The 13,071-nt window shown below is 50.0% G+C and overlaps 1 protein-coding gene across 1 annotated transcript in view; it reads left to right on the top strand.

The window, feature by feature from the left end:
- LOC8029573 (phosphatidylinositol phosphatase PTPRQ) overlaps positions 1 to 13,071 on the top strand; it is a 128,459-nt gene that overhangs the window by 62,224 nt on the left and 53,164 nt on the right. Inside the window, exons 3-4 of the mRNA XM_040217032.3 lie at positions 715 to 898; positions 9,891 to 9,961. Of these exons, the coding sequence (XP_040072966.1) occupies positions 715 to 898; positions 9,891 to 9,961 (255 nt within the window). The remainder of the gene's footprint in view (positions 1 to 714; positions 899 to 9,890; positions 9,962 to 13,071) is intronic.

The raw sequence follows: 13,071 nt of genomic DNA, 5'->3' as shown, positions 1-13,071 counted from the left end.
CTATGCGGAGAGCAAGTCGTTTGTTTCTTGCGCAGGGGTTGCGGTGACGTTAGAACGACGCCGAGTTCCGATTGGCTTTGATTGGAAGGATGGTGGAAATCAGTGCTAGATGCCTTGAGGTCCACCCAGTATTTTTTTCAATCAGCCAATAAGAGCTCGGCGTTCTGACATCATGCAAGAAGCAGACGAACTTGCGCTCCGCACTAACGTGAGCTATGCGGACCGTAGGCGGCGATCGAGGGAAGATAGGGTGGCTGCATCCGAAAGCGCCGACGCACGGAAGAGCAGACGGACGGACTCTCCGAAGACAACAGTATGCGGACCGTTGCGAGGTTGGAATTCCCACCCTTCGCCAAGTCGGAACTCCCGCGCTAAGTGCTTACGCATTTCGTCGAGAATTGGCGTAGCGACAGCAGCGACTTCGGCATCATTTTTTTTTAATATTTTGACGAGCCTTACACGAAAAGTATGTTTTTATATAGCTCTCAATATGAACCAAGTTTTCTCTACTGCAACATGGGGTTAAACTTGCAAAAGTGTCACGGGACGTCAAAGTGTCAGATGGACGCTATCCGCTAAATTTAACGGGACATAATCGCGCAAACGCTAAACGGCGCAGAGCAACTGTGTCCAGAAGTGTGCAGCGCCTCGGCTATCGCCGCAGTTCATTTGCAGGTCACGGCAGGGAACCGGGAATTTTTCTCTCTCTTACAGAAGTTGAAACAGTCCTGGGACAAAGTGGTCGTGGTGGCCGTGCCCAAGGCTCCCAAGTACTCAAGAACGCTGACTGGTTTACGCATCGGTGGCGCTTACGAAGTCCGGGTGCTGGTCATTGACTCCGACGGAAAGTTTCAGGAAACAGGCTCGCTGACCACAAAATTTCGAACTGTTTGCGGAAGTAAGGGCCTTTTCTTTCTTTTTCTTTAACAAGAAAGTCGATGAGTTGCTATCGTTATAAACGTGAAACAGCATCGCCGCCTCTTTTCAAAAGCACTAGCATTACGAGTCTGGGCTTCGGCATGCACGAGGTCCTACAGCACAGACGCTATTTCTGTGCTGTAGAACCTTAGGACGTAAAATCATATTCAAATATACAATGCATTTTTTTAAATTTTTCTCTATATTTTTCTACGTCCTGGTGAATTGAGCGAACGAGTTTTCACCGCTGTATTTCTTGTTCGCTCCGATGCCAGGTGCAGGGAGAATAAAATCATCGTCATCGGGGAAGCTGAATGCAGGGGCAAAAAAAGGAACTTGCCCTTCCTTCTTTGTCTGTTTTTGCCTCTATCTCCTTTTTTATCTCTCTCCCTTTCTTTCTTTCTCTCTCTCACACACACATACTCTCTCTCACTCTCTTTCTTCTCTTTCTTTCTACTTTATTCATGCTTCTCTTCTAGATTTGAGGTGTCGAGAAATAAATAAATAAGCAATTGGGTATGTCCAAGAATAGCTGGGGATTGCAGCATGGGCACTGTAGCAGTGCCCACGAGTAGCCTTTTTTTTCTAGTAAAGCATCTGCACATGCGCCGTTCCACAGGCAGCGCCACCGTCTCGGCGTCATGTCACAAACATGAGGGCGATGAATATGCAGGGAACCGCGGTTGAAGAGCGCGCTTTCTCACTCAACGCTGTAGGCTGACGTATTGGAACTCGTGGAACGAAACTAAGAAAAAGGATGCTCCGAATTATCTCCTAGAAGGACCTATTTTAGGCTTTGGCAAACAAGCTCGTGCTGAAGATTCCAGGGAGCCTGAGTTCAATGACCCCAGGCTAGCAGTGGTATCCTGCCCGTTCCGATCTGGTTCAGCATCTTACCGGCATGCGGTCGTGTATCACCGGTGTGCGGTGCACGTTGAAGACCCCAGGCTATACTCCGTTTCACCTTATTTTGCACCGCAGACAAGACTAGAAGCGCGAGCTCATAGCGTTGGGAGCTACTCTTAACTTACGAGAGCTTGTGCCGCCGAGATGTGCCCTAGAGCAAGGAGCTCGCGCTTGTAGCCTTTCCTGCGGTACATGATAAGGTGAAACAAAGTATAGCAGTGGTACACTGCATTGGCTAAATTTCTTGTCTAGAACGGACAGACCAAACGCCCATGGGGCTGACTATACTTCGTCTCACCTTATTATGGGCTAACTGCGAAGGCTGTGCAAGCGCGAGAGGCTAGACCTGACTGCCTTGACTGGAGCACTTGCTGCACGAGCGCTCGTGCAGTCGCCGAGGCTTCATCCAAAGCAAGTTGCTTGCGCTTTTAGCATGCGCGGCTAACAATAGTCTATGCTAAGGTGAGACGAAGTATAGACACTTTAAACACGCGCCAGACTGAGCCGCCCTTGTTGACCTTCTATCTTACTGAGATGCCGAGCCACTGAAGCGGGAATTGACTAGCCTCCGCAAAGGCCTAAGGTGGGGAGATGGACGCAGTAGCACCTAAAGTGGCAATGATGAAGTGAACCGAACAAAATAAGAGGAAACAAAAATTGAAGGGCTGTTATGGCGGCGCCCATGCACAGCTGTCTCAAAACATGTATAGGACCATAGCCTCCTCTATACTCACAAAGCCTGGCAGTTCGATGAAGGAGCCATAGAGTGCCTGGTCGCAGATTTGGAGCGCGTGAATCTGGTAGCACGGAGCATTTCTCGCAAAACCTGGTGTTCAGCGCACAGCTTCTGCAGCCGTGAGGACCCGAAACATTGTTTTCAAACCCAACGGGAAACGAAGCGGTAGCCCGAGGAACATGAGAAGCACGAGCGGACATTCCATCGCTCGGGACGAGTGTGTTTCGGCGTGTCGCCGCAGCGGGGCGCCCGTTACATGACTATAGTCATGTAACGGGCTCAAAAAAATGTGCAAAAAAATACGAGCCAAATATGTGGACCTAACTCGGGACCTAGCGATCACAGCCACAATAAAGAAGGACGGGCTGCATTACAATAAAGAAGGTACCCACGTGGTGACGGGCCGTTTAGCAGAAGTCGCGGAAACTTTTTTAGGCGAACGGAGGAAGAGGAGAAGCAACACAGGAGGTCATTGGTATCCCAAGCAGTTGGACGGAAAAAGCCTGACACAAAATACAGAAGAAGTAGTACACCACCAGGTACTTCGCCGAGGCCTGGAAGGAAGTCAGGTGCACGACAGCAGACCGGAAGCTCCGTCGCCGTCCAGAGAGACCTGGATGGGATACCCCCCCCCGGCCGAGATTCAAGTCGGACACCAGGGGTCAAGTGGTGCGGCCAATCATGGAATGCGCCACAATGCAGGGGAGCGCGCTCCCAGAAAAGAAGTCTCTCATGCGGGAATTAGCACCATCCAGAGAAAGAACCCCAGCGGTCCCGGTACCGACGTGCCTCCATCTCAGACAAATGCCACCATCAACTTGGATGGACCCACCATGGGTGGCGATGCCGAACCCACGGCAAATGAATATGGGACTATACCCGTTTGTGCCCAACTCGAGTATACCAGGGTGCTATCCACTGGACCCACCCCCATGGATACAGGCCATGGTGGCACAGACTGTTCGGAGGCAGCTGGAGACCACCGGACAGGAGTAAGACAACCCAGACGCTGTAATGACGGTGATCTAGTGAAGGGCCGAGTTGTGAGGAGAAGACGGCGGAAACACCAAAACACGGTGACGGAAAGAGTTGGGTTTCTCAACCTCAAGGGAGCAAGACGGGAGCAGAAATGGCAGGAGCTCTATCAAGTAATGGACACTGAGAGCATCGTGCTTTTTGGGGTTGCAGAGACACACCTTCGTGACCTTGAGGAACCGCCTATTCACCCGGACTGGCAGTGGACCGGGTGCAACCGGCAGGAAGGTCAGCGAAAAGGAGGGGGAGTAGGAATCCTATGCCGCAGCTCGGCATCCTGGCAGAGGGAAAACAAGACCTGCCAAGGCCACATCTGGGTGACAGGAGAACTGTTACAGTATCCAGTGGCAGTGTGCGTGGTTTATCTTGCTGTGGGAAGTGCGCGGGAGGATGAGAACTAAGCGAGTGTGACATGTATTGCCAGTGATGCGAAGGCCCTCGGCGTCGGTAAGAATATTTTGATCATGGGAGATTTCAACGGCCATCTTGGTGAGTTGGACGGGTGGGAGGACAGTAATGGGCGGCGGCTCCTATGGCTAGCGGAAGAGCTGCAACTTGAGGTACTCAACCTGCGGTCAACATGTGAGGGACAGTTCACATGGTGCGCTCGAGGAAGCAAAACCTGTATTGATTATCCTTTAGCGTCTCACCGTCTCGGGAAAAGCATTGCTCGAGTTTTGATAGACGAGGGCGGCGAGCACAGCCTTGGCAGTGATCATAATCGCCTCAGGTTGGACTTCAGTAAGGCCACTTGGAAAAAGACACAGGAACGATATCAACGCCCACGGCGAACTTATTTGAGCAAGCGGACAGTGGCGACTATCATGGAGACATTTGAGAACAGTAAAAGCAGGAAACAGGCGACTGGATATCAAGCCTACATCACAGTGCTTAAAGACCTGATTAAGCGACACGACCAAAAAGGCTCGCTGGACGCAGACGACGTAAGAGATGGTGGGATGGTGAGGTCAAGGCAGCCATCCATGCCCGGCAGGATGCTAACCTGCATCACCGAATGGCGCTCCGTACAGGAGAGACACACGAGATTGACAAAAAATGGCACAGTTATCAAGTACTGAAAAACAGTGCTAAACAGTTGGTTCAACCGAAGATAAGGACTGCGGATCTGGCCACTGTCCGGGACATTAGATGCAGCGGCAGGGACGCACCGAGGAAGTTCTGGGCCTACCTCGGAACGTTGGATGGTAGAGACCAGGAAGCAGCCATTATTGACGAAAGCACAGGGGAGGAACCTAGCAACCTTGGCACCCACCTCTCGGATTACCTGAGGGAGAACTTTACCACCGAAGAGGATACATCCTCTCAACCGACGCTACACACAGCAGAACACTCGCAGGAGGAGGTCATCAGGTGGGTGACAGTCTTACGGGCCTTCGCGCATTTGAAGACGTCTACGTCTCCGGGCCTGGACGGGATTCCGGCTTCGATTCTTAAATCGATGGGAACGAAGACAAGGCAGCAGATGGTAGAGATCTTCAGTGCAATCTTCAGTGGCTCAGAACCCGTGCCCCAAGACTGGAGGCTTGGTCGGGTTGTCTTGGTCCCTAAGAAGGGAGGCAACCGACAACATCTTCAGGACTATCGGCCACTTACAGTGACTTCCACCATCTACAGAGCCTTCGCACATATAGTGAAAGATTACATGGCAGCATGGGCAGAGGAGAATGGGGTGTTAACGGAGCTGCAGGGAGGCTTCCGTCGGGGTCGCCGACTGGAGGACAACATTTTTACTATCACCCAGTGTATTGAGGTCGCCCGCAAGGAAGGAAGAAAACTCCTGTGCTGCTTCCTTGACATTGCGAAAGCTTACGACAGTGTACCTCACGAGTTATTGCTCCAGCACCTAGAACAGTTAGACATGCCACGGCAGTGGTTGGCCCTCGTCCGATGTCTGTATTCGGGCAACGCGGTGACAACAGAGATGAATGGTGCCAAATCGGAGCAAGTGACTGTAACAAGAGGTCTACGACAAGGCTGTCCGCTTTCTCCTCTCTTATACATCCTCTATGTGTCGGGGCTAGACAGGCGCTTGCTCCAGTCGGGGTAGGATTCTCTTTCACCCATTTAGAAAAAGGAGAGCCAGTGAACTGGACGCTACCAAGTCTCACCTTTGCGGATGACATCGTACTTACAGCGGAAAGTGTAGTCACTACAGCAGCTTTTAGTCATTTGTGTAGAAGAGGCGGATGCGCGCTGCCTTCGCTTCAACAGCAAAAAGTCGGCAGTCGTGCAACTAGCCGGACCTGAAGAGCCGCGTCTTGGTCACTGCGTGCTGAAGGGCGAACGAATCCCCCTGCAAGGCACCTATAAGTACCTGGGTATTCTACTCACAAATAAGCCAGAATACCTAGCGGAACACCATCTCCACGTCAGAAAGACGGCCGTGCGAAACACCAGTGTCCTTCGCAAGCACAACCTACGGAGCTGCAATCGATTTCTGGTTACAAGGGAACCCTGGAAAGCAGCCATGGTCCCTGGCCTAACGTTTGCTAATGCTGTTGTGTGCATTCCTGGAGACGTGAGGGACATTCTGGAGCGCCGGCAGCGCGAAGTTGGGAGGCAGGCCCTAGGCTGCCATGGCATGGTGGCGAACGAAGCTGTCCAAGGAGATCTTGGATGGTCATCGTTTGAAGCCAGAGAAGCAGCTAGCAAGATCGACTACGACGGGCGTCTGCGACTCATGGACCGAGGACGGTGGGCCAAACGACTATTTGTGTACATACACCTGACAGGGATGCAGACAAAGTGGAGAAAGCGACTGTACCAGCTGGAAAAGAAATATGGCTTCTTTACTGTGCCCTTGGCTGCCACTACAGAGCAAAAGTGGGAACTGGAGGTGCGGAAGAGAGTGCGCGAGGAAGAGGCTGTGCAGTGGTCGGAGGCGGCCCGCTCAAAGTCAACCCTGCAAGTGTACAACCGCTGGAAAAATGAAATATCGACAGAGACAACCCTGTATGATAATAGCCTGGGCAGCCGCCTGCTTTTTGAAGCACGTGCGGGAGGGCTAAGAACGCTAGTGTACAGGCAGCGTTTTGACCAACAGGTACAATCAACATCATGCCGGGCATGTGGCGAAACCGAGGAAACTATCAAGCATATTGTGCTCTCCTGCCCAAGTCTCGTACCAAGACACCCGGCGGATTGGGGCCAGGCGCCAGACAACGGGCTGCATCTAGACGAGGCACATTCACACGAACAATTTCTGGCAGAAGCCCTTGGCTTCCGAGTTGGGGACACAGGCAGGGATGCTGTGTGCTGGCCCAGTGCGGACTTAAATGGCGCTGCAGTGGCACTGCAGCCCGGCTGGAGGTGCAGCGACGCAGTCGAGAGGACTAAAAGGAGGCTGGAGGACTGGTGGCGAAGAATGCTACAGTAGTGCAATTTTTTTTCTCTCCGTTTTTATTCGGCTAGGTCTGGTTTCTATCCAAACCGCCCGCTTCAAAGGGAACAGCCATAAAATCATCATCATCATCATCATAGTCTGCCGCTCTACCTTTTCACTTTCGGCGGCCGCGTCACGTGACAATCTGCCAGGCTTTGTCAGTATAGAGGAGGCTATGATAGGACGCATTATTTGAGGGCGCTATTTAGAGGGCATGCTCAGAACGAGCTCACATTAATAGGCTACTATAGACAGCCAATTTTGATGATGTGAAATATGCACGTTGCAAAAGAACTGTGGAATATTTTCACAAAATGCGCCGCAAGACAAGGACAGAGTAAGTGAGACAACACGAAGCGCTTCGTGTTGTCTCACTTACTCTGTCCTTGTCTTGCGGCGCATTTTGTGAAAATAAGTCATGTTCCAACTGGCACATCTGTCACTATTGAACAGTGGAAGCTCGCCATCAGCACGGTCTAGCAGTTGCGCACACAGCGACGGCCACCAGTGAACGTCCGGCTGAATGAGCAAACCCAAAACAAAATAGACCGATGTCACCAAGCGAACTGCGCAGGCGCGCGCATTCCGGAAGTTGTGCCGCCGCCATGCTACTTGTTGTCCCCCATTTCGAGCTTCCCGGCTACAAAGGGCTGCGCGTACGTCATCGTAGATTATCGCTTGGACGCCTCGGTATCAGCTTGGATTCTCCTGCATGTCTGTACCTCATAAGATGTTTTGTTTGTGATGCCTTAGTTTGTCAACAAGCGCAGAAAAGTAGTTCCAGTCGTCTTATCGCTTTATAATCGCTTTGTCGTCTGCGTCGTCGTCGTCCGGGGGGATCGGTTGCCGAGGCGGTTAGCGCACACCAGCTCGGAGCACGTGGAGCGAAAGCTCGCGCTGCAGTACCCAGAATCCTGGAACACTGTAATCCTGGGTTGAATCCCCACCCCTGCCCGTTTCGATCTGGATGAGCATCGTACCGGCGTGCGGTCGTGTACCATTACTGCGTGGTGCACGTTATAGAGCCCAGGCTAGCGGTTGTACTGCACTGGATAAATTGCTCATCTACAGCAGGGAGGAAGACTCGTCGCCTGTTGAGGCAGACCAAGTTTTAGGCTGTATAAACATATACACAACCCAGTGTTTTCGCCGTCGTCTGCTTCTTCGTCTTCGTGAACGCGTGAGCTCACTGCGGTTCACGCGGTGGTCCCACTGCGGCCGCGGGGAAAAGACAACGACGCCACTACTGGAGCATTCCGCCTGCTCGGAGGTCTCAATTAACTCGGAAACAAGTGAACATCGAGTGCAATGCAAAGAACAAGAAAATTCGAGGGACCATCGAGCTGATTGTCCCCCGACCATCGGCTCATGGTGTAGCACCGTGGAACTGCATCAAATGTGCATGTTGGTGAAAACCTGAGCTTGGTAGTGCTCAGTCTTGTGCATAACGTTTAATCAACATTAAAGCAAGAGGAGCTAAGTAGACTTTCTTGGTGAGCGACAGTTTTCTAGAAGTTATTTCATTATGGTTGACAGCCTGTGCGACAGGGTACAGATGAACTGCGGGGAGAAGCCTGCACACAAAGAAGAAATGATCCACATCTGAACACGGCGTGTTAGGCCATGCCTAACGCGCCGTAAAAATTGGCATCTGTGAAAAAGAAGCAACCATACCAGATACCTGAAAACTTGGGGTGTAGATGGTCTTTCGTGAACAGTTTCTATTCAGTTTTATTTCTTTTGCGGAAGCTCCGAACGCTAACAGTCGCCCTACGGTGGAAGCTTTTACGGCGGTCTCGATTGGCGTTAATGCAGAACGGATCAGTAACGTCAGCCTAATAGACCACCGCAAAATAGATAAGGTTCGTTTTTTGCATTTTTGGCAGTAAGTGTTGAGCTTATAAATTTCAATATGTGGTATTTTCCCGTTTTGTATAAAAAAAAAATGAAGACTGCTTCCCAAAAAGTTGTTTTATTTCAAGTGATGCATATCGGGAATCGCTGCTGTTTTTTTTTTTAGGAATTGTTCTGATTTTTTGAAGCACGGGTGTGCTTGAAAAATGTCGTCGCAATAACAGTTATAACCACCAAAATAAATCAAGCAAAAAGTGTATCAAAAACGGCCTCCGCAAAGCAGTGTGGAGGTCCCATTCGAGACAGACCAGAGGATAATCCGCTACGGAGCGAGTGCTCAGAGATATTCCAACGTACGGAACACTTTAGGAACGCTCTATGTCTCGTGCCCTGTAACCTTACACATTTTAGCTGACGTGCAATAGGGTGGATATAAATTATGAATCAAATCGCAAAGCAATTTGAAAAACGCTATTTTTCCTGCCGCTCTGTCCGGCTCTGTTTACCCTTCTATGCCATGCTGCTTTCTTTTGGGAAGACATAATATCCCAGGCCTTTTTGCCTCGTTCTGTACCTATAGCACCGTAGCATAGAACAGGTGAAGCCATCCATTGAAAACCATGAGTAAACACCCGGCTAAAAGTCTCGTGCTAACCCGAAAATTTCAAAACGCCGGGCGTACATTGTGCATTGGCGCGGCCGGAAAACTGAGGAAAACTACAGGTACCAGAATGCACCGCGGCAGCGATGGCGTCGCGCAACTCCTGGTGAGCTCGGTCTATTACTACCCTAGCTTTGTAAGCATAATAATTTTGCTCAAACTTACAGCGCGACTGAAGATATTCATCTACAAGCAGAAAAAAAAAAATGGTCCGCCCTTTGTTCTTCCCCTCTTTCCAGTTTCAGTTATTTGTACGTCGCGCGTGTATTTCTGTATCTCAGCGTTTTTTGTTAAAATTTAAAGGGTGCAAAGCGTCCGAGCTTTAATTCTTTCTTTGTGCGTCACCATTTATTGTAAATGAGGTGCTCCGATTGCAGGGCCCACATCTCCTCCAAATAGCGTCAAGATTGACAACTCCAGCGCTGACAGCGTACTAATAACGTGGGAGGTGAGTTCCTAGTTCTGTATACTGTGTCACACGCGGACAACTCTTAAGTTTACCACAGAAGGAGGTGACTGATGGAACATATGGCGCGTAAAGCCCCCCCCCCCCCCCCCCATGCGCGTTTATTTCATTCCTACATTCCAAACGTGCACTGTAAAAAGAATGGCCGTCAGTTAATTTTTTGGAAGAACGGGGAAGCAGCCAATAACAACGACCAAAAGAAGGATCCCAGCAAATGACGAAGCTCAAAATGAGCTCATATCTGAAAAAAGCGATGCGAATCACGATGAAGGCTCGTTCGCTCAGTTGCTTTCCAGTGCGTGTGCAACCACTTGCGCCTCGTTAAGACTGCTTGCGTCGAGATGTTGCCATGGCGACCCTTACGACGATCCAATGGGGAGGCGCTGTGCTGTACGACGCAACGCAGCGCAACGCAGTCGACGAAACTGTGTGAACGAGTCTTGATGCTTCAGTTGCTCACTGCCCATGCTCACATAGGATTTTTCAAATCTAATCGTATTTAGAGTTTCGTCGTTTGTTCAAGTTCTTGTATTTTAAGCCGTTATTGGCTCTCTTCATGTTTTGCTGAAAAATAAACTCACGAACATTTTTTTTTTCTAGAGTTTAGGGTACACAGTTGGCTGAGTGCGGCAATAACGCCACCATTACGCATTCCCCAGCCACTGAGATGGCGGCATTTGTTGATAAGAAAGCCGGAGGACAAATGACGAAGCAAGGAGTGCGAACATAGTAGGCCACGCCCTGCGTTTCTTGAGCCTGCAGTAGCTGGAGACTATCTGCATGCTCAACATATTGCCCAACTCTCTCATGTCGCAGTAGAAACGGCTCTCGCCTCTAAGAAATCTGGAGGCAGCCTTGTCATTCGCCAAGCTCCCGCCGTAGATTGTGGTGATTGACTCTCTCAACTGCTTTGCGGTGAGGTAGACGCTCCAGCTGTTTTAGAGTGTACACTATTTGTGATCATTATAATATTGTGTTTCCAGTGTGTACTGACAAAACAAAAAAGAGAAAAGAACATCTAAGATGCAACACCCGAGTTTGCTTTATGAATCTGGAGGGAACCAAAAAATCCCGAGTTTAAGCTGTCCTCGATCAAGACCTACTCAAGCTTCACGTGGAGAAATGTTACCTACAATATTGTATTCACCTAGATTACGGTCATTGCCTAAAATAATCGAAGGGATATCAGTGTTATCAGACGCATTGAGTGGTCGCACTCTCGACAACAGGGCTCAGTACGCGCTGACGAGAGTAGAAAAGTGGAGGCGCACATGAAACGACGATAAGCTATTACTGCTGCAGCGCTGTTAGATTCGCAAGACGACGAACTGCTTCCGGCTAAAAGAAAGATGCTTCTTGAATGGTTGGATGCAACGCAAAGGACGTGTCGAAAAACAGTTGTATGAAGAGCGCTTGAGGACGACATTCGCAACTTTTACAGCCTATAGGGGCCGCTCTAGTTCCTATGAAAATGGCTCTGATCTGGATGATTATATCGTAGAACTGCTGAACGAGGTTCAGTCTGTGAAGCTGATGTAATTCTAATTTTGGGAAATACGAGTGATATGAGAGCCTTACGGTCATACTTCCGCGTCAGGAGGTGTAACCAAGCACATTTAATTTGAAGCCAATCATCCAGGAGCTGGGGAGCTCGTTTCTCACACCGTGGTACCACCATCGCTGAAAGTTGCCAATTGATGAATATCGAAGATTCTTTCGGTTGCCTCGGCCGACACGCGCAAGCAGCGCAAGTCACAACAATTTAGGCGATCCCGATGTTACTGCCAGTATACCGCTGAGCAAAATCTGTAAGTTTGCCAGACACGCGAACCAAATACCGCCAATAGACCCTTTCCGAAATTCAGTCTGGCCACTTTGATCACTATCATCATCTGAAAAATGGCATTTGTGCCGTACTAATGGCGGCCTTCTGTTTACTGATGAAGGAAGAAGTTGAAGATGCTCCTCCGCAGATAATTCGAGGCTTATACATTCGCGACGTTAGTACGATATGAAGCAGGAACTGAAAGCACGATCTGCGTAAGTGTTCATTTCAAGCTCGGGCCCAATCAATTTGTTGGTAGCATCAAGGTGCTCCAAGGCCATTGATTTGTATAACTTTATCAAGCCGTGTACGTGGGTTGACGTTTCGTTCTGACTAGTTGCATCTTCGTTTCTATTGTCACTAAAAGATGTCGAGAAGGAAATGTATAGTGAAGCGCACACTGTCATTTGCTATTGACTTGCTAAAGTGACGGCGCCCCATAAAATATGGCAGACTACATTTTCATTGCCGCCATTAGTACGGCAAATGTTAAACTGCCATTATAGCCACCAGATGGCACTGAATTTCGGGAAGGGTCTATTGCAAAAACATTGATCGCATCTTCGCGTGGTGAATGATGTTGATTGGGGCGAAGCTCTGGTGGTGCTTGTCTGCGTAGACGGCGAGCCGCAGAATGCCGAGCCTTTCGTTCGTTTTCATCCATGTCAGAAAGAGAATGTGTGGTATGGAACGTGGTTATATACGCATTTGAGCATTTGACCGCAGCGCCCTCTCATCTATAAACGTTGAGCCAATGCATGCAAAGTTTAACGCGATTATATTCGCATTTGAACGCAGCGCCCTCTCCTGTATAGACGCTGAGCGGCTACATGCAACGTTTCATCCATGACATCCCCAGCTCTTGAGTTACTACCACATCTCAGAGCCCCCTACTCGTCCCGCAGTCGTGGCCGAGTGTTTAAGGCGATGGACTAGAAATCTATTGGGGCCTCCCCGCACAGGTTTGAATCCTTTCGACTGCGTTAACATTTTTTTTCATCATTTTATTTTTATTTTTTGCCCTACACGAGCACGTGAGTACGTGAGCTCAGGAGCACGAGCACGAGCACGAGCACCAGCCAGATCGATGTGAGCACGGACGCCGGACGGACAAGGCTAGACCCTAAGGAGCTTCGCCTCTAATAGATCCCACGACAAGGCGGGGGCGTGTTTGTGGAGCCCGAGCAAAAGCTCCCCTATCCTCCATTGACGTCCAGCGCGGCTCCGCGCAAAAGCGTAACGTTGTTGCCGCGTGATGCGCATCCCT

The sequence above is a fragment of the Ixodes scapularis genome, unplaced genomic scaffold, assembly GCF_016920785.2.
Source record: "Ixodes scapularis isolate PalLabHiFi unplaced genomic scaffold, ASM1692078v2 PGA_scaffold9__187_contigs__length_104089568, whole genome shotgun sequence".
NCBI lineage: Eukaryota > Metazoa > Arthropoda > Arachnida > Ixodida > Ixodidae > Ixodes > Ixodes scapularis.
This window is presented reverse-complemented; position numbering and strand designations above follow the sequence as displayed.